This window comes from Cinclus cinclus, chromosome 5, assembly GCF_963662255.1.
Source record: "Cinclus cinclus chromosome 5, bCinCin1.1, whole genome shotgun sequence".
NCBI lineage: Eukaryota > Metazoa > Chordata > Aves > Passeriformes > Cinclidae > Cinclus > Cinclus cinclus.
Window position 1 is genome coordinate 46,878,549 of NC_085050.1, and position 24,441 is coordinate 46,902,989.

At 47.5% G+C, this 24,441-nt stretch overlaps 2 protein-coding genes across 2 annotated transcripts in view; one reads left to right on the forward strand and one right to left on the reverse strand.

The window, feature by feature from the left end:
- Nucleotides 1-8,140, reverse strand: part of MFHAS1 (multifunctional ROCO family signaling regulator 1) — a 30,602-nt gene extending 22,462 nt beyond the window's left edge. Inside the window, exon 1 of the mRNA XM_062493744.1 lies at nucleotides 4,951-8,140. Coding sequence (XP_062349728.1) covers nucleotides 4,951-8,140 — 3,190 coding nt within the window. The remainder of the gene's footprint in view (nucleotides 1-4,950) is intronic.
- A 10,022-nt stretch (nucleotides 8,141-18,162) lies between these two features.
- Nucleotides 18,163-24,441, forward strand: part of TNKS (tankyrase) — a 142,495-nt gene continuing 136,216 nt past the window's right edge. Inside the window, exon 1 of the mRNA XM_062492920.1 lies at nucleotides 18,163-18,670. Coding sequence (XP_062348904.1) covers nucleotides 18,178-18,670 — 493 coding nt within the window. The 5' untranslated portion in view covers nucleotides 18,163-18,177. The remainder of the gene's footprint in view (nucleotides 18,671-24,441) is intronic.

The following is a 24,441-nucleotide window of genomic DNA, read 5'->3' on the forward strand; positions in this document are numbered from 1 at the left end:
AGAAAGAGGATTCCTTCAAGGAGTGCTAAGTATGCATGTTGCCATTCTAATTTCAGGTAATTTTAGCGAGTTCTATATTAACAGCTTTAAAATAGAGGCCCTCAAACACACACACAATACAAGGTAACCAGACACTGCAGGACAGCTTTAAGAAGGCAATTAAAAAACCTCAGCCTTTCTTCTGGCATCCACATTCCCTCCCGTTCCTGCATCCTACCAAGTCATATTGTCAGGCACAAGCCCAGTTCTGCACTGACTACTTCAGTTCTCTCCAAAGACTGATTCCCACATCTATATCCCACCAGGGACAGTCCCATGGCAGCTATCCATTCTGCATACCACACTCTTCCTCCGACAACTTCTCAGCTTCCTCCAAGACCACAGAAACATCTGTTGTCCCTTTCAACATGTTGTTTAAATTAGAGGATGCCACAGCCACCAAACAAGAGGACTTCAAATACTGACCTTGCAACACACAGGTTAATATGAAGGAAATCTCTAAAAATCTGTGATGGCATATAGCCTACTACTGTGTTCTACACTGTTACCTACAACAAGTCACATCAGTCAAGGCTGTCCCTTCAACAGCACAGAAATCGGCTCTAGTCAGTAAACTAAATTATCCATGCTAGAGCCACAGAATGATAGTAGCTTACCCAAGTCCAGCAACCAATCTATGCTCTTCTCCTGAACCACAGGGCCCTGTTCAGCTTCACCCTGTCACCCAGACTGTGTCCAAAGCTTGCATGGTGCTGAAATCTTGTCCGACTATCTCCAATTATGCCACTCTGCTGAAGCCACAGCCTGCAGGACAGTGTGACAACAGCCTCAAAACAGCCATAGCATCTACTTTGAAAGTCAAGCAAAAAAGACTCCACCTGCAAACAGGGAAAAGAGAAGGCTGCTAAATGTCAGACTCTGTAATAAGCAGGTGTTGCTATACTGCAATTGTTTATGGAAAGAACCCCAGCTACTTAAAGCATGACTACAAAGAGGAATTAGATACCTGATATGAGCCTTTCCCTGGGCAGCAGCTCAGATTTTGAAGCAACTTCCTAGGCCTTCTGATAAAACCAGTCTCACCTGCTCTCGCCTCACCTTGCATGGGGTGACTTGCCAGCATGACACACCATAAGATCTTCCACCTCTCTGTTTCCTGACTCCATCCCAGAAACCAAGGGAGATCATGACAGCTTTTGACTCCAACATAGGGCTGGTGAGCATGGTTCACTTTGAATCATGTGCGTAAAGCTGCCTAGTTAGCTGTGCTCTAAGCCATGAGAGATTCACAGGGGAACTACACTATGATATCCCCATCTGTACTCCTTCAGGTGACTGGCAGTTTACCCTCAATGTGGGAGACAAGCAGAGTAGAGGCTTGTGATCTCCTCCCTGCTCTGATATCTCAAGAAGGGGATAGCAAGGCAGGTGGCAGATGTGCACTTTCCACAGGAGACCTCTTGCTAGTCCTCCAGAACCTTTCAGCAGCAGGGCAGTTAGCAGATGCATACGAATGCAAGATTGGAAAAATCCAGTCACATTTGTTCAAACAAATCACACATGTCTACTATTAGACAGATGGCAAACCACCTCCATCCCCCAATCCCAAGTCATTTAGTACCTTACAGGACATGAATAACCTAAAAGCACTTCAGTCCAGGGGCTAAAAGAACATTACACAGAAATGAGAGCATTTCACAATGCCTTTGATGACCCAACTGAAATCTTTCTGTCTTGGAGAGGTGAACCATTCCTGCTGGTCATTCAAAGCAGGATATGACTTTGTTAGCCTGGTAGGGACATTTTTATTTATATATAGTGCAAATGTAAAAGAAAAAAAAAACAAACAATTAAACACACTGAGTTGTTACCAGCCAAGTGGATGACAGCAGCCTCAAAGCACATCGAGCACACCAACTCAGATGCCAATTCAGCTATTTCACCCAGCTACAAAACTGTTCCAAACACAAAAACCTCCCTGAAAGGACCATAACAACGCATTTTTATACCACTTTCATTTACTATTTGCAATAAGCCCTCAAAAAACAGAATCCAGAATCTCAATTTTTATTAACCATTTCTACACACAGTAGCCCTATTCCTAGAGTATTTCTGTGTATATTTTCAATGGAAGGTATAGTGTGCAGGACAGAGAGGAAAGGGAAGGAGAAGAAAAGCAAAGATTAATCGTCATGAACTCCCTTTCTGAAGGGGATTCTAATAAAATTTTTGGATGACCAAAGAATACACCATCAATTTCATAAATGATGACACACACAGAGAGCCAGACTGCACCTCCATTTTTGAGCACAAATGTGACAGTGTCTTCAGAGAAATATTTCACTTATTACGGTCAACTGGATGCAAAGCACTTCTTCTGTGACGTCCTAAAAAGCCCACAAACCTATTTAAGTATTAGGAGATTGCAATTGTCAGGGATTTTCAGTAAAAGAGCTTGGAAAGATACAAAGACATCTCCCTCACTACATTATTTTCTTAACATTAGACCTGTCTCTTAACTACACCTTGTCAAAAATGACACCAACCATGGTTCACTTGTATGACAGCAATCTTGGCAGCAGGACTTAAACATAGACACCGCCTTCTTGATCAACAAAATTGAGAAGAAAACAAAAATCTTTAGCTTCATGATTGCCATTTCAGGTTTCCTAAAGAGTCCTTTATTCACAGAGCAGATACACAGCAAGGAATATTTTAGATTAAATGTGAACACACAGGCCTCCCTAGTCAAATTACACTTCACATTTTTCATATAGTCCAGATCAAATCTGGGCTAGGTTTAAGCATCATCCATGACAACAAGCAGGTTTCTCAATAAATTAATCATTCTTCAGCATTTCCACAGATCAGCCTTGCCATACAAACGTTTTTATCTTCTGTTCTCCCAGCTAGAGTCACACAGTATCCATGTTTAAGAGAGTCATTCCCTGCCCCAGGGAAGGGTAACACCTGGGATGCTATCCTATGTCCCTGACAGCAAAGCCTGAATTCCCTGCTGGATAGCCTCAAAAATGCTGCAACCCCCTTTCCACAGGCAGCAGCACCCAGGTGTCATTTGGAGACCTGGCACACAAGCCCCAGCTCCTCCCATGCTCAGCACACTGCTTATCTGTGCCTTACTTTCCCAGCACACCTGGCCTGGCTCCCAAGTGAGAGCAATCCTAATCCTTTTCCACCTCTAAGGAAACATATGTGGCATAGCTAAGTCCAAAGGAAAAGGCCCTTCAATGCCCCACTCTTGCTTCTGAACCTGCCCTGACCATCACTGGGGTCAGCAACAACACCAACTGCCTGCACACAGTCTGGCTCTTCTTCAAATTTCCCCTTTAAACCATAATCTACTCACAGTGAAAAAATGGACAGCCACAAAGCACTTACCAGTTAAAAAGAAATAAAGGAAATGCATGACTGGAGACTGGATAAAGATAAGTAAGATAAATCTTCAATAGGTGTCAATCACACCATCACCCTGCACATCTACATCTGCTGTGTCGATTAATCTCTGGGGGGGTTGGTTTTTTTCAGTTTCCAGGCTTTTTTTTTTTGGTTGTTGTGGGCTTTTTTTCGGTTGTTCCTTTTTTTTTTTTTTTTAAAGCAGATTACATCACCCTGCACACCACCTCAACAGCAAGGTATCACTCAGCATGTGTCACAGCATGAGTTCACCCCCCCCCCCAGTCCAAGGGTTCTTACATAAGTGAGCAGTTAGTGGGAGATATTTTTGATGGAGTCAGGACTCATGCTGAGGAGCAAACTGCATCTCCTTATTCTAAACATCCAGAGGAAAAACAAAACCAAAACCAACAAAAACTAAGAAACCAAACCTCAAAACAACCCCAAAAACCCACACCTTATTCATCACATTTACTTATGAACAAATTCAGTACCACTGCATGCTTTAAGTCAAATAATGCTGCAGTCCCCTGGACAATTTCAGGCTACCTCTTAATAATGTTCACATAACACACCTTCAACATGGTTGTTAAAAATGCAGATTTCTGAGCATTCATCACAGTCCAGAGTGTGTTTTGATTTCATGCAGATTTACACATCAAAGCACCTTTCCCATGGCACCCTGCAAGCCACAGAGCAAACCCAAGCAGAGCAGGGAGGACACTAGTTAGGAGGCAGTGACAGCTTTAAAAAGCACCATGACCTGTCATGCTCCAGAGGAGTGTGAAAAAAAAAAAATAATTTCCATTTGAGGAAGGGAGAAAGAGGAAGGAAAATAGAATGCTCTCAAGAATAGCTCCAAAAAGCACAGTCTGGGAATCACTTCTAGGTGAGACACTTAAACAAAGAAGATGTAGTATCCTTCTCTCTTCAGGGAAGAATGCTTCCCACTGGCTCAGAGGAAGCTCAGAAAAAGCTCTTTTTACACAGGGCTGTGGAGACCAACACACTCACTGTCTACCAGGAGGAGCTTTCCTGCATTGAGAGAGACTGCAGCATAGGCCAGGTTTTTGGGGTGGGGGGTTGAAGGAGGGATGGGGGACACCTGCAATGTTTTAGGTATCTCATTTTGTGTTTAGAAATAGCTCCAAGGAAGCAGGAGCTGTAGGATAAAAGGAACTGGGTGGGGTGGGAAAACCCAACACCACAGTCCTATTCAAAGGAATCAAAACAAGGAGGACAGGTCAGAGATTTGGCACCACCAACCCTCAGGGCCAAAACCCAAAAAGCAGAGAGAAGAGGCACAGACAAAGGGGGATGTAAACCCCCCCTCCTCTCAGAATAGGGTTATTTTAAGCCGGTCTCCTTGGAGCTACCCTAATATTTTCTCTCATGACTCAAACCACCAGGGAAAAGAGTTACAGCAGAGAAGTAAAAAGAAAGAAAGAAACATAGCTAGGGATGATCTCATAAGACACCTTTCTAGAAGGGGCAAAGCTCCAGAAGAGATGAAAGGCAAGCTGGGCTGTGCCTTACCTGGAAAAGTATGTGGGTTGGGTGACCCTCTTTTAAGGCACTTTGAACAGAGGACATGCACAGTGTAGTGCAGGCCTGGCCATTCCTGGAGCAGGACATTCAGTTCTTCCACTAAAGGCGTAATAGCTTGCCAAGCTGTCCAGATATTTGGTAGGGACGCATGACTAGCAATAGACAGAGTATCTGGCTGCAGAGCTCCCCTGGCAGGCCGGTAACTCACCACCACAGGTACCTTTCCCCGGTAGGCATAAATCTGGTATTTGCCATCTGACCTCTGAACCACGTGGCTGTTAATCTGAACACTGTAGCGTGCAAACAAGCCAGGTGGGAAAATGAATGGAAAGCTATATTCAATCTGCAGCTGCTCAACCACAAAGGACTGTCCACTCAGATTGGCACCATTGATCCATGCCTCTGCATGGGGCACCTCGTTTTTCACATAGCAGGGAAACTTGTACCAAGCAGCCCCCCCATTTAAGGGCTTGCATTTGGGTTTGTTGACACAGTAACATAGCCCCATCTTCTCCAGCAGCTCCAGAATGAGCTGCAGATCCTCCCGACTCTGGATGTGGGGCTTAAGAAGGAGATGGATAACATGGGCAGGAAGGAGGCCATGCAGTAAGAAGCCCTCCACATAATGATGGAGCTGAGTGGTCCTCAGGTCATCAGTCTGGGTGTCGCTGAGCAGTTTCTGGAGCAGCACGGTGGCATCCCACTGGCAAAAGACATTGAGGATGTCTATGAGCCGTGGCAGGTTGTGGAACACATACTCCCGCAAGGTGAGATGCTCCTCAAAGTAGAGCAGCTTTCCACTCTCGTGCAGGTAGGATAGGGCACTCTGGAGCCGATCCTCTGTCAGGCCTGCCTGCAAGCCCAGCCGGGCAGAGTCCCACCAGCTAAGCCACAACTGCTGAGCTTGAGGCTGAAAGTGCAGCTCCTCCAGCACTTGCCAGGACTTAGGCAACACCCGGTGCAGGTTTGGGAAGATATCCCGGTGCTCAGCCACTGAGAGGAGCTTGTCCCGCAGGCGACGCACCTGGCAGTGGCCCAGGCAGCTGAAAGGCAGCACTGGAGAGAGGATCTGTGGGCGGTGGTTGAGAAGATACTGAAACTGGGCTTTCTTTCGCCGCAAATTCTTGTCTGAGACCCTGTAAAAGGTAGCATGTGGGCTGGAGCAACGCAGGTCAAAGTCCTGTCCCAGAGCCTCATCCACCTGCTGGACTAAGCTCTGGAGTCCCTCAGCATCCCTCTTCTCCTGCTGAGCGATCTGGTGATGGATGTCCAGGCACTTCTCTTCCAACTCCCGCTCTGCACAGAGGTCAGCATGGGTTCCCACCATGCACACTACAGCATGGGGAACCTTGGAACTGAGCCAGTGTAAGAAATAGCCCACAGAGGGGTAGAAATGCTGAGGGATGTAGGCACTCAAATTCACCACTAGCACATACAAGGCTCCAGGGGATAGGAAGAAAGACTGAATCACATCATAGCTTGGGTCTCCTGCCAGCTCATACACAATGAATGTCAGGCCCCTCTCTGCATCTGCTGTCCAGTCCATCACCTCAATGCCCTTACTGCCTCCTGACAGTCCTAGTCCCAGTGGTACTCGGGGGGGATTGGGTGGCAGTGATGGTGCAGGGCATGTTGTGTCCCCTTTTGCTCGGTGAGAGGGCACATGAGAAGGGATATCCTGCCACTCACCAGGGAGATGTTCCACCTGCTGCATGACAGGTACCCGAGTTGAGGAATTGTCTTGAGGCTCTGGAAAGGGGCAACACCCAACTGTCACCCTCCCAATGTCCTGCTGTCGCTCAGGAAACCCTCTGTGCTGGGTGTTCCCTGCCTCCAGCCTTCCCATGTCCTCTCTCTGCCCATCTTCCTCCATGAGACACTGTCTCAGCAGGGTCTTCCCTGCACCCTTTAGGCCCATGAGGACTAGTTTGAGGCGAGGTTTGAGGGCAGGCTGGGAGTGGGTCAGCTCCTGCTGGTAAGCTGCAATGTAGGGGATGCCTTTCATACACACCTCGTATGGGGGCTGGATGAGGGGGTTGTCTTTGATTTTCCACAGGGTGACACGCGAAAGTTGCCCAAAGCCCTCAGGCAAGATGGCGATCTGGTTGCCTTGCAGGACCAGTTCCTCTAGGCTGTGGAGAAGCACGATGGAGTCAGGCAGGTAGCGGATGTGGTTGTTATCCAGCCAGAGAGTGCGGAGCTGCTGGAGCTGACAGAGGTGAGAGGGCAGCACGGTGAGCTGGTTGCGGCTCAGGTAGAGCTCCTCCAGACTGGGCAGTGCCAAGATGGCAGAGGGGAACTCCCCCAGCAGGTTGGATGAGAGGTTCAGCATCTTGAGTCGCTGCAGTCTGCCAAAATCAGCAGGCAGCTCCTGCAGCCGGTTGCCGTCCAGCATGAGGCTCTCGAGGGCACTCAGCTGGCAGAGACCCTCGGGCAGAGATGCCAGCCCGGTCCCACTGAGCCAGAGGATCTTGAGACGGTGGAGGGCAGCGATACCCTCGGGCAGGGCCCCAAGGTGGCGGTTACCGGAACAGTCGAGCTCCTCCAGGGCGGCCAGCTCCAGCAGCGGGGCAGGGAAGGAGGGCAGCAGGTTGTGGTCGACGTCTAGGGTGCGGAGGTGCCGCAGACGGCCCAGGCCCTCGGGCAGGCAGCGCAGGCGGTTGAAGCTGAGGTCGAGCTCCTCGAGGCTGCCCAGCTCGGCGAAGCGGGGGGGCAGCCCCGGGCCCTCGGCGCCCAGTTCGTTGTGGCTGAGGCTGAGCTTGCGCAGGCCCCGCAGCCCCGCCAGCGCCCCACCGTCCCCCAGGCCCCGCAGCCGGTTGTGGCTGAGGTCAAGCTCGGCCAGACGGCCCAGGTGGCGCAGGGCGGCCGCGGGCAGGCGGCTCAGCTGGTTGCGCCGCAGGCTGAGCGCCCGCAGCCCGCTCAGGGCGGCGCCCACCTCCTCGGGCAGTTCCTCCAGCCCCCACCCGCTCAGGTTCAGCGCCTCCAGCTCCCCCAGCTCCCCCAGCGCCGCCACCGCCAGGGACGGGCGGCGAGGAGCGGCGGCACCGAGGGGCGGTGGCGGCCCCCCCGGTGGCCCTGTGTCCGGCTCGAGCTCGCCAGGGCTACCCCGCAGCTTACGTACGCACAGGGCGGCATCACGCCACAGCCGCACTGCCTTAGGGGGCTCAGTCTGAGCCATGGCCGGGGGAGCGGGCCCCCGCGCCGCCCGACCCTACCTGCCGCCGCCGCCGCCGCTGCTGCTAGCCATGGGCGCGGCCGCGTTACGCGTCGCCGCCGCGACGGGCTTGGGGAATCCCCGCGGTTCTGCGCCGCCGCCGCTGCCACCGCCTCGCCGGGGGCGGGACGCGGTCACGCCCCGGCAGCCCCGCACCGCCCCCGCGCAGAGGAGAGCCGTCCCCAGCTCTGGGGGAAACACCCTGCCCCTGCTCGCCGGGCCTGCAGCCCCTTCTCCTAGGGTAGGAAGGGTCCGTGTGCTAGCCTGAGACCCCGGCCTGCGGCTCCTACCCCCCGGGAACGCCCGAGAGAGCGGCCCTTCGAGTGCCCCGGTGGGGTGAGCCAGCCTGGCCCTCGAGGCGGTGGGGCAGCAGCGGCGGAAGTGCCGGTGTCGGCACTTTGCCGGGACCCCGGTGTGTGACCACCGCAGCCCTGCACCTGGGCACGCTGAGAGCTTTGCGAGCCTTCCGACTCACCATGGAGTTACGGCAAAAGCTGTGTCATTTTTTCTTGAGGCAAGGGCTGATTTTTCTTCCAGCCCTGCAAGAATCCGAGGTTAACCTTTCCATTCAGTAAATGTTCCGTGTTGAGAGAGTGCGAAAGCCCGCTGCCCTCTGGTTAATCGGAGCAACTCTGCCACCTTCCTGCCGTGCTTTGTTTCCTGTGCTGCATCCATCTGGCCAGACCCTAACCACTGCCTTTTTCAGGTTCCTCAGTCAAGCTTTGCTCCAGGGGGTCGGAGAAAGAGGCGTGGAAATTTCCACCTCTGCTACCGACGGGGAATAGAGCCCCTTTAAAGCAGAGCCGCCAATCAGCCTCCGGCTGACGGAGGCTGTGGGCGCTCAGCTTTCCTAAGATGTATAAACCTATCTTTACAAATGTCAGCGATGCACCGTGGCCAAAAGTTCACAGATTTTAAAACGTCATTGTCTTTGTTCAGCACTGGACACTCCAGCATGCCTTGGAGGCTTTCGTGCTTCCTTTCACCGTGGGAGCAATCTTTCACCTTGAAACAGCTACCATTAAAGCGTGCTGTAAGCTATTATTACTTCAGACTCATGAAGAGAGAAAAAAAATGGATTTGAAATGAAAAGTAGCAGGGCAACCACGTTCACAGCCTTTATTTTATTCCTTATTGTGGAAAGCATTAACAAGAATGACACCTTTCCTTTTGGGTGGTCCCATGCATCTAACTGTGCCTGGAGAGGAGAGAGCTGAAGCAACTTCGTGTGGAGCTATAGTCACTGTACTAAATTATTAAATTTAGAAATTACTAAAACTCCCAAATTGCAAAGGCTCAGATTCAGTTTCTGTCTTTCCCATCATTAGCAGAGAAGCAGGGATAAAATAATTTTTCAGGCCCTCTGAGTTCTAGCAAACCTTCACCAGGTTTCTGCTAAATGCCTGAGAATGACATCACCCTGTGTAAGGAAAATCTTCCTGTGTTGGCCGGTAAAGCCAGACAAAGGACAGGGAGGAAAGTCCACACTGAGAGAAAGTGTGGCTGTATGAAGGTAAAACTCATCTCCAAGTAGAATTAATGAGCCAGCAGAGGTGTTGGGGGTTGGTTCTCTCCCTTTTCCTTCTGTGGAATTTTCCCCATTGTCATGCTAAGATACCTGTTGACTGGGCCCTGGTGACAAGGGGGAGGGGAGAGAGGAGGGAAACCCCTCGAGATTCAAACATCCAGAAGAGGAAGCGGAAGGCTCTGGCTCGGCCCCATTTCCCCCACGGAGTTCGGATGAGAAGGACGATCGCTGCCTCAGCCCCATTCCTGCCATCCCAGCACCAGGAGCCATCCTCACTGCTGTCGAACTCTCGACTTAACCTACCACCCTCCAGCACTCTGCTGAGCACCAGGACCCACACCGTGAGCGGAGAGCTCTCTCTCCATCTCTCTCTCCCCCCGGGACAGCGCTGCCATCACCCCCAGCCCTCCTGCAGCTCTGCGGGACCCGCCCGCCCCCAGCACCGGGAACTGCAGCTCAGGGAAAAGGTGCCTGCAGCCAAAAAACACTGGGACTGAGTTACTGTTCTGTTTGTGGGTAATTTCATAGCTGTTGTTGTTCTTGTTTGTCTTGTTAGATATACTAGTAAAGAACTGTTATTCCTATCCCCATATCTTTGCCTGAGAGCTCCCTTAATTTCAAAATCATCATAATCTGTAGGAAGGAAGGATCACATTTTTCAGTTCAAAGGGAGGCTTCTGCTTTCCTTAGCAAACACCTGTCTTTCAAACCAGGACAAGAGGCAGTCCGGGGGGCTGGGTTCATTTTTGGCTCTAAGGCCACTGCTCAACTGCTGGAGAACAGGTATGCAGGGATACTCTTCATGAATGAGGCTCTGCTGAGAGAGTCTAAACCTGGGGATAAAATTCTTCCAGATCCTGACCCTGGGAAACAGAAGTATTTCATGGCCTCTTACTAAATTGTGCCCATCTAGAGCTAGTTTCCAAGCTTGCAGTAATTTCTTTCCCAGAACATCCCTTCACTGGGTCAGTACATCTTTTATTTGGTCTAACCCAGTTTTTGTGTCTTTGCTTTTCTAAAAGTCATTGTCCTGGTTTGAAAGACAGCTATTAACTAAGAAAGGCAGAAGCCTCCCTTTGAAATGAAGAGTGTGATCCCTCCTCCCTACAAATTATTGTAATTTTGGTATTAAAGGGTTAGGGTTAGACAAGACAAACAAGCAAACAAAAAAACCCAACAGCTATGAAATTAGCAACAAACGGAATGGTAACTCAGTCCCAGTCCTTTTTCAGCTGCAGGCACCCTCTCCCTGTGCTGCAGCTCCCGGTCATGGGGACAGGTCCCGCACAGCTGCAGGGGGGCTGGGGGGTGATAGCGGCAGCCCACGTGGGAGAGAGAGAGATGGAGAGACCCCTCCGCTCACGGTGTTGGTTGTGGTGCTCAGCAGGGTGCATGGATGTTGGCAGGTTAAAAATGAGAAGGCAGCAATGCAAGGTCTGACAGCAGTGAGGATGGCTCCCAGCGCTGTGATGGCGGGGATGGGGCCAGTGGCTGTGGTCCTTCTCGTCCGACTCTGTGGGTGAAATGGGGCCTTCTGTCTCCTCTTCTGGCTTTTAGCATCTTGTGGGGTTTCCCTCTTCCCTCCCCCCTGTCACTAGGTATGTATCAACAGGTATCTTAGCATGACAATGGAAAAAATTCCACAGAGGGAAAAGGGAAAAGATCTACCCCCAACAGTCATGTGGGAAACAGCCCTTCTCTGTGCTCCAAAAGTAGCGCTCTCCTTCCCCATGTCTAAAGTGGCACACTCAATTCCTACCAGGGAAAGAGTAATTCTCTTCTCCCACCCTCTTGCCCAATAGTTCTTGTTGAAATGAAACCAGATTGATGGTTTCATTTCCAGCCCTCCACATGCAAAACCACCCAACCTGTTGCTAATCAAAATCACATTTTTAAATCAAGACAGTGTTTCTAGAAACAAAATATCTCTGCAGGGAAAATTGACTCTGGCTTCAAAGTTGCAGCAAATTTTCTTCTTTCCAATGCCTTATGCAGGTAAGGACAGCAAAAGCAGCGTCACTATCGAGGGTCACCCATCTTATGATTCCTGTGGGCACTGCAGATCCTCTCTGAGGCCAGGGCAGGCTTCCAGTTGCTGTATCGCCTGCAGCAAGTGTAACTCAAAAGGCTGCCACTGCATTATCCTCTTGTTTCCCATGGGAAAACTGGAGGAGCTCCTCTACTGGGGATGCTCCAAGCAGCTACTTGGCTCAGCCAGGTGAAAAACACCAGGGAGACAAATGCTTATCTCCATCTTCCTGCTATTAGAGGTCATAGCCTGTATTAAACATATCTTTCTGGCAGCATGCAAGGACAGACAGGGTAAGTTTTTCCACTAAGCAGGGAAAGTTTTGACTGTCAACCTTCCTGTCAAAATATGCAAAACAGCAGGAGCTGATCCCATCTTAGTGAAGACAGGGAGAGCTATGCAGCACTATTCAAACTTTGATAAGCTCCTATAGGTGATGAATGAAGCTAAGGCAGAAGAAACAATGAAATGATGAACAGCATGCTGACACAAAAACATCCCCTGTGCTGTTAGAAGGTTGTCCAAAGAGGAAAGCTCTGGTGCTTTCCTATGAACCTTTACCCCATTATGCCTGCATGAGTGTGCAAATCTGTGATGGTGTCAGCCAGGGATGGTTTCTCTTGGCTTTTTCAATACATTCATCACAGTTAAAACTTCCAATAGGGAATGAGAGGTAGTTCCTGGGGAAAAGGAAGATTTCATTTCTCAGAAAATGTGGCTTTTGGTACAGACCTAGATGATCCCTTATCTTCCCATCTTCTTAGGCAGAGGAGACATACTTTTCCAAACATGACTTCCTGATTGCCTCTCAATTTACTCATCAGTTTACTAGAGGGCCATTAAACATGAGCATCAGCATGCTGGATGCTGGTTTTGGAGTAATTTCCTTATTTTTGGAGGTTAAAAATATTCAGAAACCATACCAAACCCCTCTCTTGCTGCTCAGGATCAGCTGGGACTAACAGCCAGATGGCTGAAAAATTGCCAGGACAGTTATAAAGCATTTTATTAAAAAAAGAAAAATCAATCCCATTTCAGTGGGTTCCATTCTATGTCAGAATTGCATTTGCAGTTATTAATTTTAAATAGTAGTCCTGCAATGTCCTTTTGATGGAATTTAATTATTCAGTTGAAATCTGAAGTGCTTTCACTTTACTGAGGCCTGCAGCTGCATTATTAATAAGATTTCTATGTAAAGCACCTTCCTCCTGGGTCAGGCAAAAGGCCCTGAGTAATGAACAGTATTTTAGAGCCTGACTCTGGCCCTTGCAGAATAAGAAGTGCAAATGTAACCAGCTGCTTGTGACAGGACATGAAATTAAATCAGCTCAACAGAAGCACCAAGCTGCTGTGGCAAGAGGGTGCAGGGTGTGCTGTGGGCCAGTGCAAAGTTCACAGGCTCTGGCACCAGGAAGCGAGGCTGGCAGGGCCTTGGGAGACTGCGTGCCCTCTGCACCACCAGACACACAGTGCAACTTAAAATCCCCAGGGCCCTGCTTTGACACCAGTTCAAGAAGTCCTGTTTCCAAGGGCTCGGTGGTTGTCTGGGGGACAAGCAATGGGTTGATGTCTGCTTTCAAAGTTCCTTCACATTTTCCTCCTCAACCTGAAGTAGAAATCCCATGATTTTGCCCAGAACTGCATTCTCCACACTATTTTACCCACCATTTCTACAGCAGTGCTATGAATCTACCCCAAGGCTTACCAGGCCATATTGCAAATGGTGATAGCAGCTCTTGAAGAGATCCTGGAAATACTCCGGGCAAGAGAAAGAAAAGGGCTGGGGTGAACAGCACTGCTGTTTGCCTCAGCCCTCTGCAGGGGAACAGTGGGACTGTATACATGGGGCAGGAAGACTAAGAGGAAATTTGGGAATGCAATAGGATAGGGACCCCCACCCAAACATGGGAGTCTGAAAAGGAGGTGCATCCCCAGAACAGCTTCACATCAACCCCTATGTAACCTACGACCAGGCCCCACTTCCAAATAGTTAGGTCTCATACCATGAATCCTAATTGCTTTGCTTGTTTCTTCCTAGGCACAGGAATTCCTTTCATAGAATCACAGGAAGATTTGCATTGGAGGGAACCTTTAAAGATGATCAAATCCAACCCCTTTGCCTTGGGCAGGGACATCTTCAACTAGATCAGGTGGCTCAAAGCCCCATCTCACCTGGCCTTGAACAGTTCTGGAGGAGGGGAATCCGTAATTCTCCTGGGCAACCTGTTCCAGTGCCTCACCACCTTCATGGTAAAGAATTTCTTCCAAACATCTAACCTAAATCTCTCCTCTTTTAGTTTAAAACTGTTCCCCCTTGTTCTGTCACTACGTGCCTGTGTAATAGTCTTTCTCCCCTTATAAGCCCGCTTTAAATACTGGAAGGATGTAATCAGGCCTCCCTGGAGGCTTCTCATCTCCAAGCTGAAAAATCCAGCTCTCTCAGTCTGTCTTAATAGGAGAGGTGCTTCAGCCTCCTGATCGTCTTTGTAGCCTTTGTCTGGACCTGCTTCAACAGGTCTAGAGGACCCCAGAGCTGGATATCATACTCCAGGTGGGGTCTCACAGGAGAGGATTAGAGGGGGAGAATCTCCCTTGACCTGCTGGCCATGCTTCATTTTATACAGCCCAGTACACAACTGGCTTTCTAGGCTGTGAGTGCACATTTCTGGCTTATGTCCAGTTTTTCATCCACCAGTACCTCCCTGGCCTTCTCATGAAAGTTGACCCAGAGTATAGCATTCCTTACTCAATCCTACACTCAACAATAAAATTTTAAGGCCACCATGGTTCCCCAATTTGAAAAAATATTGCTTGTTATAAACGACTGAAAAGAATCTCAAAAGACACAGCTTGGCTATTTATTTATGAAAGCACCAAAGGCAGGAGCCCAAGATAAGCTTAGATCCCACTCAGTACGCCAGACAGGTTAAACCACTACAAAAACTGTGCCCGCAGCACAGGGTACTTGTCAGGACACCCAAGTTCCCTCAAAGAACCCCGGTGCAGAGCAGCCAGGGGTTCTTATAGTCCTCGATCAGTCCGGATTGGTGAGTTTTTCAATCCCCTCTGTGATTGGTTCCTTCCTCGCCTACTGATTGGTTAATACCATGGTTCATTCTAGACCAATCATTTTCGAATCCGTCGTCCCCTCTGGTCAGCACATGGTCGAATCATAATGAAGTCTGTTGTCGTCACGTTATGACATAATTAATCTAGAAAGTTCTTTCCTCTCTGTCCATCAAACACCTACCCGGCAACACCCACAACTTGTCAACACCCACAACTTGTCAATCATGACCTCCCTCCCCCCAATTACCCACAACAATTGAATAACAATTTGTAACTTCAACTATTAATTAACTCTTTACATAACTTATAAATAACAGCACAATCAATTAACGTATTACAATTCTCAACAAACTTTAACTCCACCCTCGAACATTTTCTTATTTATAACATTATGTGCTGTTGCAGGTTAGGTTTTTCTGTTTTTTTTTTCCCCTCTCCTCTCTGTCTGGAATTTTTTCGCACTGATACGCTAAGATGGCTAGTGATAGGGGGAGGCTCCCTGTTCTTTTTTATAGTTTCTCTTGCAGATTGCTAGTGATAGGGGGTGGGAGGGGGCAGGAGGAGGGTGGAGGAGGGAAGAGGGGGAACACCTGAGATCAGAAGCAGGTAAAGGAGAGTTGTGGGCAGTTGCTCACGCTCTTGCTCATTTTGGCTCTCAGAGGAGGAAACAGCCGCTGGAAAACCTTGCCCTGCCATCCCAACGCCAGGGGCTGCCTTTTCTGGTGTTGGACCCCACACCCGTGCTTGGATGCTCTCCTGCTTCAGCCTCCAAGCATCCTGTTGAAGCACTAAGACTGACACTGCCCCAAGAATCTGTGAACAGCGTCTCTCCTCCGCCCTTCCCATCCGGGACACAGCTGCCATCACCCCCAGCACTTCTGTAGCCACGCGGGATAGCCACATCTGTCCCTGTCCACCGGGAGCTGGCTGGCATTCACTGCCAACTGGGACGGTAACTGCTCCAGAGGGGAAAGGTGTCCACGACCAAAATTATACTAATTTAGAGGGAGAGGTTTATTAGCTCCATTGCTCCATTTCAAAGGAAGGCCCTGATCTTCCCTAGCACATACCTGTCTTTTCAAACCAGGACACTTGTATTTTTAAAATTCTTTCAAGTAGTAGAACAAATGTTTGCATACCAAAACATTTCATAAAAATGATGCTATCTATAGCCTTGGTTTGTGGGAAATACAGAGAGCAAAGGAATATGATTTTTTTTTTTGCCACTGATGCCACAAAAGCAATTGGAGGGTGACATATAAATTGTAGGAAGCCAGTGGTGAGCTGAACAAGTGCATACTGATGCTCTGGCCATTAATATCTTAAAAAGCTTGGTTCTGACAAAGGGGGATGTTGCAATAAGCTTGCAAAGAAAGTCCTTTTGGAATTTTGAGATGAAAGGCAGCTGTGAAGCAGCAGCTGTCCAGATCCAGGTGCCAGGGAGGTCTTGCTGAGTTCTCTCAGTGGCTGGTCAAGGCCCATGCCTTCTAAGTCATGTCATGAACAAGAACTGAGCTGGGCACATTTAAATGGATCTTCAATTACTTCTCCACTAGTCATGGGGACTGATTTCATGCCTCCCTTCTCATCACCAGCAGGAAAGTACTTAGTACACTAGACCAGATTCTAATTTTTTTCAGAATTCCTATTTTCTGATTTTCTGTGCTCCCAGCACTGGACCTGGTCGGTGCTTCTTCCGCACATTACATGGTGCTATGCAAACACTTCCTAAAGCCCTTTTGCTAGCAAGCAGCTAAGACAGATGTATTTGCTGAGGCTGGCTGGCCTTAGCTGTATTCACTCCTTTTAACAGGAATTCCTCATCACTCTCCCTGTTCTCTGTCACTGCTGTCCCACCATGTGTACTGATAATTTTCCAGAAATTGTTGCTCTTGATATTATTCCTGTCAATGGAATCTCCCTTTTCTCACAGATTAAAATTAAGGTAAGTGATCTCTTACTAACAGCTAATGGAGCTTCCTAACTTAAACCATAATTGGTACTTTTAGCCTCCCTAGATATCAGAAAGCCAGGAGAACTGTGATATCAGCTTTCTTCTGCTTTCTAAATCCAAACCAAAAATCCTTATTTAAATGCTTCTGCTTACGCCCATGTTGTTCAGATGGGCTCATTCTACAGAATACCTCAAGGCCATGTTTTGCTCACTGATATCCATAGATTTCTCTTTCTTACCCTTTAGCACTGGTAGCCACCTTCTCCCTGGCTGCCCCTAGCTTCATATTCCACCTCTCAACTCAAACTGTTGTTTCTGAGCAGATGGAGCTTTCCCCACTTGGCTTCTCTGCCATTTGCTTAATGCAGCTTTTTAATGACTGCCTTGCTCTGGCCAGTGGGCTCTAAGCCAGCACTACTTTCCTTCCTGGAATGAGTGAAGAAGTGGTCTTTCCACTTAGCTAATAAACTTTTAAATAACTACTAGGCTTCACTTAAGTTTCTCCATCAGCTTTTTCTCCTGGTCTCACTCTATCATTTCCTGCCTTTAGGAAAGGACCTGTAGCAGAATGAAGCAGTGTTCAAAGCCAGGTTGGATAAAGCCTTGAACGGCCTGTTCTAGAGGAAGGTGCTCCCTGCCTATGACAGGGGATGTCGGGACTAGACGATCTTTAAGGTCCGTTCCAAGCCCATAACATGGTAGGATTCGGTGATTCTGTGAAGCCACGCTGCCGGCTGGATCGCCTCCAGGGAAAGAGAGGTGAGCATCAGGCCAAGCGCTGCCCACCCACCTCTGGCATGAGGAGTAAAAGAATGTGATTTGTCATTGATGCCATAAAAGCACTAGGATGGTGAAACATAAACTCTGGAAAGCCGGCGGTGAGCTGAACACGTTCATACCGATGCCTCTTAAATATCTCGCAAAGCTTGGATCCGACACTGGGATGCATGCAAGGTCCTTCTGAGTTCTGACACGAACCGCAGCTGTGAAGAAGTGCCAGCCCAGATTCTACTGTCGTAGTCGGATTGTGCCGTGGAGGCGGAAGAAGGCTCCCTTACTCCTATAGCGGGCTCCGCACGGGAACGCCGCTCCTCGCGCTTCCCTTCCAGGTCACGCCTGAGGAGTTGCCGCCCCGCCCCTCTCCCGGCCCTGGCAGCCGCGGAGGGGACGCAGTTCCCGAGCTGAGCTGGCCCCACCCGGGCTCGTGCTTGGCCCCACCTGTGGCTCCGCCCCCCCACCTATCCCGCCCCGCCCGTCGCGGCCGGCAGGGGGCAGTCACGCCCCGCCAGGGGCGGTGCCGGTGCCAGTGCGGCCGCGCCCCGCGGGCCCCGCGCGGGCGTCACGTCCGTGACGGGCGGAAGCGCGGGCGGGGCGGCGCCGTTGCCGCAGTGACTGGGCCGGGAGGGGCGGAGCGGGTGAAAATGGCGGCGGTGCCGCCGCGTCGCTCCCAGCACCATCATCATCATCACCACCACCACCACCCACCTCCCGGCCCGGCCTCCCCGCCGCCCGCCACCGCTTCTCCGCCGCGCAGCCCTAGCCTGGCACCGGCCGAGCAGCGCCATAACCTCGCCGGCGCCGAGGGCGAGGTGGCCCCGGACACGGACCGGCCCCCGGCCACGGAGTGTGCGGAGGGTTCGGGCGCTGCTGCGCCTGCCCCGCCGCCGGGCTCGGGCAGCAGCTCCAGCGGTTCATCCTCGTCCTCCTCGTCCGCGTCGTCGTCGGCAGCGTCGAGCCCGGCGACGGAGAGCCCCGAAGCGGCCGGCCCGGGCGCAGCGAGCGGGGCGTTCCGCGAGCTGCTGGAGGCCTGCAGGAATGGGGACGTGACGCGCGTGAAGCGCCTGGTGGACACGGGCAACGTGAACGCCAAGGACATGGCGGGGCGCAAGTCCACGCCGCTCCACTTCGCCGCTGGTGGGTACTGGGGCCTCTCGTGCCCGGCCAGTGCAGTGGCAGCGAGCAGGGAGGGTTCCCCTGGAATAGCTTCGGGCAGGGGGCCTCCAGCGCCTCGGTGATTCGGGAGTGGGCAAGCATAAGTTGGGAGGAAGAGTGTGAACGCACTCTTTTCTCCAGCGGCGTTTCCGTACAGGCTGTTGGGAGATGGCTGTTAAATCCCTTTCCTCTGAGTGAGACGAGTGGGAGAAGAGATCCTGGAAGTATAAACAGACTATAAGATCTAAAAGTATGGACAGTGGTCTCTGTGTTTGATGTCCATGGGTTGTTGCAAACTTATGCAGTGGACTTAAGAAGCAAGAAACTGAAATTCAGGACAGAGTTGACTTGAAGTAAGGGTTTCACGTGTGTTTTAACAGCTCAGGGACTCTTGTGATGCACATGGGAATCAGTTTTGATGCCTTGTACTTTGTAACTTTCATTTCGGCATGGTTGCTGGTTGATGTCTGCATCTCTTGTGGTTTGAGCAGGGTGGGGAGAAGGGGTCAAGTGGAACAGTTGAAGTTACAGATGTTTCCAGAAAAGAATACACCTCTTTGTGCAGAGAAGAGATGTCATTGTGATCAGAACTAATGTTATAAAAGCAATTTAGCAGTAAGGTCCAACAGTGTAAACTAAGTGGAAGCAAATACTACCTTTCATCAAGGAGAGCTGTAACAGATTACTGTAGTTCATAAAAAGAATATCTTACAGGGTGAAATCTTCACTGGGGGCACAAGGCACACAAATTAATGATAGAAGTAAAAAGGTCTTTTAAATCATTACTCTTAACTCCGGGCTTGTACAATTGTTAGGTCTGTGGTCATTCTGAGAGCTCTCTGAGATGTGCCACAGTGTTACAGAACTTCTGCTTACATAGTGAAGCGCACAGATCTTGTTTGAGCATTGTGGTGCACTGGTACGTGTAAATTAAGATAATAAACAGGTCTGTATTGAGTGGTCAGTGTTTAAATGCTGGCAAATGGCTCTAAATCACTGTTGAAATCAGTAGCAAGATGAACATTTTACAGTGCAATGTTGTCTGGCACTCTGAATAGTGCTATACAATTTATCAGACAACACACCCCGAGATTATATGGGTTTATTTTCATTTTCAAAGTACAAGAGGCATTTGCTCCTTGGAACAATGCCCCTAAGGGAACTTTTGGATCTGAGTTTTTTCCTTTTCTTTTTCTCTGATCCCTAAGCTCTCCTCCTGAAAAGGGACTTACACAAGTGGAGTGCAAAATGCAGCAAACTTCTGGGATATGGAGATGGACTTAATTTTTATGAACCGTGGAAAACAATGCTGGTACCAACTGCATATGTGCTTATGAAGTTCTTAATGTTTTGGAATGCTTGAGTCTGCTCTGGTAATTTTAGATTCAGACTTAAAGTTAGGTCTTGCTGCCCATAAAACTCAGGTCTCAGGTTGTAACTTCAGTGACTGTACAAGCTGTATTGCTGGAGCTGGTTTGGAGAAGAAGTGGAATTGGATGAAGAAATGGACAAAACTTACTTGAGGGGGTAAGGTTTTGAAAGTTGATGATGTCATTAAGATGTTACTGTAATAGCAATGAAAGGTGATTTGTTGTAGCATGAGCAAAATAGCAGATGAACTTCTTGTACCTAGCAAATTCCTATATCTCTTTTTCTAGATTTAAAGACTTCCTTAGATACCATACCTATTTTTTCTCAAATTGCTGCATGTCTGGTGCCAGTGGATGAGATATGCAAGAGCATTAGGCAGATTTCATATTACAAAGATCTTGAGATCCTGTGTTTTGGAAAGGCCTATAAACAAGCATATTGCTTGAATGCAGCTGATCTTAAACAGCGTGTGTTTGCCAATGATGCAGTGTGTTGATTTGATCTCCTTTGTGGGCCAAAGGTAAAATAAAACTTGTTTGCTTAAGAGCATAGCAATCTGCTGTGTATAGGAATCTGTGTTTTGGATAATAGCCCATGTGTATGAGCTATACCTAGGTGTGAATTTTGTGGCCTTCAGTAGGGGAATGGGTGGATCTGAGTGCAGGATGTCATATTTTAAACTGTTTTTCTCAAACTTCTTGAAGCTAAACTTTTAGATGAATAGCGTTTCACTTCTGATGTTGGGATTTGTGAAAAAGGAATTTTTCTTCTAATTTCTTCTTAATTTCCCATTTTTGGGACTGGATTTTATTTTTTTTTTCCCTTCCCCCTTCCACAGGATACTCTTCCCCAACTCAGTCTGTTTTTTCAGATATCTATCTTGGCAGCAGTACCAGGTAGTTAAATTCTTTTACTGTAATAGGGAAGGATAACTTCCCCAGTTATAGTTCCTTTAAAAAAGTACTAAGTTTGGGTTTCCTTGAACTTTGTAAGGTTTCTAATTTGAAAATCACGTTTAAATCCTTTCTCATGGCAGGACTATAAAAAGAGGGACTTCTGAGAGCTCTCAGAATCCTTGGCATATGTGTAAGCTGGAGGTAAAACAAGAGCTGAAATCTGTTATGAATTATTTTAAAAGCTGGGTATGGGTCTGAATCTGTTTCTAGAAGTTGGAGTCACCTGTCCATTATTCACTTACAGATAAATTGTGCATGGCTGCATCAAATTGTGCATGGCTGCAGCAACAGTTTTATCCACATTTTCTCTGTTTGGAATGCCTGAACTGCCAGTTGAACTGAATAAAGGGGAATTGGTTCTTCAGCTCTGTGTTGAACTCTCAAGTAGTGTGCTGAATAAATCTGACTTGCTTTGGTCAGCTGTTAATAAGGGAGAAATTAATACTGAGGCAATATTGCAATTACAGAGGCCTCTCTTGCAAACAGGAAGAGGTTGAGCAAAGCATAATTTTTCTTTCAACTTCCTTGCTTGGAAAGATGAAAACTCAGTACTGTCTCAACTGCTGTGGGGGTTGCAGGATATTTGGGTCTCTGATACCAGCTCAGGCTTTGGATATTGTCCAGTAGCACCCAAAAAGAAGGTTCTAAAGAATTGAAAGTGATTGAGTGACTTTAAAACGTACAAAAAAATAAACTAAGTGGAGGTATTAATGTATGCATAGCTTTTACATTCAGTTTACTTCAATAAAGTTTTTTTTTAGCTTGCTAAAAAAATTTAAGAAACAACTGTGCTAAGCATGGACAAAGGTGTGTTTGGCTTTTTATCCATAGTGGTGGCCAGAAGCAGATACCTAGGGAAGAGTTACACATTTACCCTCTTCATATGATACTTCCCTGAGTACTCATCCTGCAGTTTGTAGCTCTGCAACTGTTTGAACAAAACTCAATTTTTAAATGTTATTAGAGGATCATCCTGTGCTGAGGAGTTAATTAAATAATTGGACTATTAACTTGTGTTAGTAGTAACTTTTCTCTTGTACTTTGCACCCTCTTCATTGGAATATTTTTGTTCTGCTTAATAATTTGCTTCTTCAAACCAGGTTGAATGAGACAATCTATTTTCACTCATCTTTCTACTGCATTCCTTTTATTTAAAGATGTGCTACCTCTTTTCCTTGAGAAAGATCTTAACTGTTGTTGTTTATTTTACCAAAATAAGAACACCTTTACTGTACTACATGCCCTTCAGTTGCTGAAAATTCTTGTCATGACAGTGTTTTCTGTTCTTGTAAACTGGCCCAACAATTCTGAGTTTGATGGTATTGATTCAAAGTTGATAAAATACCTTTTTTGCCAGCATAACTAAATGATATGGTTATTTTGTGTGTATGTGAGAAGTAGATTTTTTTCCTATTGGGAACGCTATTGCCTTTTTTATATAGTTGGATGATTTTAGTCTGTGTCATGAGATAATCATGTTTTAGGTATAATTTGTCTGGGGTATAGTGTGACTTTACTCAATATATCCTGTGCATCACTGTGTGGTTTGTGAGTTGAAGTGCCTGTATTGGTCCATTATGTTTGAAGCAGGCTCTGTGTGTGTCGTGCTCCATGCAGAGCACTCACATACCAAGGTTAATTTTCTGTGACTTTTCTACCATTAATATACCTGGGTGAAGAGGTCTCCTGTGAATGCTTGTCTGAAATCACAGCTTTTTTCCTGGAGTCAGCTTGGTAACAGACTTGCTTTTTCCCTTCTGAAACAACTTTCAAAAGTATATATATGTATTTTCTGCTGATAGCTTGGTTCATATGTTTATAGACCTCATCCTTGCTGGTAAATCATTAATAATAGCACCTCTTTCAGAAGTGACTAGGTGGATGGACCTAGTAGAAATAAGCTGAGTCCTACTCAATTTCTTCATAATAAAATAATTTCTTCATAATAAAGCCACAGTCATAAGCTTGTCAAGTTCCCTACCCATTTAATGGGAAGTTAAACTTATTTTGATCACGAAGCTAGCCTCTCGCATACTTGTGCAACACATTCTTTTAGCTTTTCAGGTGTTCTCTTTCCTAGGGTTTTACCTAGGGATATAGAGAGTACTAATAATACTTGCTGAACTGTGGCTTAATGCCCACTTCTGTAGCAAGAAGAGGTAGAAGCTTCCAGGAAGTTACGGAGCTGGGATCACAGAGTGGAGTGTTCTTGGTCTCGCCAAAGCTCAGGCTTGGAGAAACCTGATTTAAGGTGACTTGCTAAAGCATCAATGATGCAGCTTGTTTTCTTTCTGCTTGTGTGCAGTAATGGCTGTTGGGGGAAAGCAGTTTTGTTCTATGCATACCTTTGATATCACTAGTAATAGCTGTTGGAAATCTAATCACTTTGTGAAGGCTAGCATAAATAACTGTTCTCTAGAAATTTCTGGGCTAGACACCTTTAATCCTGATGGCAAAGGGATCTCCTTTGGGTTGGGAAGCAGTCATTGGTCAGAGTTTAAGAGAGCTGATCAAGCTGGTTTGTCAGTTAGCAAGCTGTTAATCATAAAAATACAAGCTGCTTTGACATATCTGAGTAAGATAAGCAACTGCAGAGGCAGAGCTGATCTAAGTAGCCACTGAGTGTTCCTTGAGGGAGAGCCGACACATTTCCACTCTTTGCAGAGACACCTGAATCGACCACTCCACCTGTGCTGCAGTGTAAGAGCAAATTAGATTACATTGCTCTGGAAAGCTTTGCTTGAGACATCATCTTAAACTACTCTGACTCAACGCAGGTTTCCCTATGTCCTTGTCATAGAAGGGATGTCTGACCTCAGGTGTTTGTAAAGCCAAGTCACTGCTTAATTCTGCCTTGTGCAACTTAAAATGGGGTTAATAATTTTCAGCTGGATTCATATGGATACAATGAGGAATGCAAATTGTGTATTCAGTTAGGAAACATCCTGACAGACTTACAGCCTCAGAGGCTGCAAAATGCACATTTTTTTTATCTAAAAAAGATTAATGGATAAACTACTGGCCGTGACTTTGAATTATTTTCTTTCATGTTTTTGGTAGCATTTGTGGTACATTGTGGTACGTGAACTCTTAGTGTCACAAGTGTATTACTTAGTAGAAAGTTCAGCTTGCTTTCTTCATGACTAGTAACTTGTTTTCTTGACTTATCTTCTAATTATTATTGTCTGATATCTTCTTTGTACAATATGTCTCTTTCCCATTGAAAATTTTTTGAAGGAATTTATAAGAGGATATAAATGCAAAATCTTAGACCTTCAGTAGTACTGAGCCAGGTGCACTTTTTCCCAGCTTGGAGGCTTTTCAGTTTACTTGGTTAACTCACTCAGTTTAATTGTTTTTTTTTTGTCTAGTGAAGTGGGACAGATATTTGGGGAAGTTTTAGGGAAAAAGTGATTCCAGTGTGTG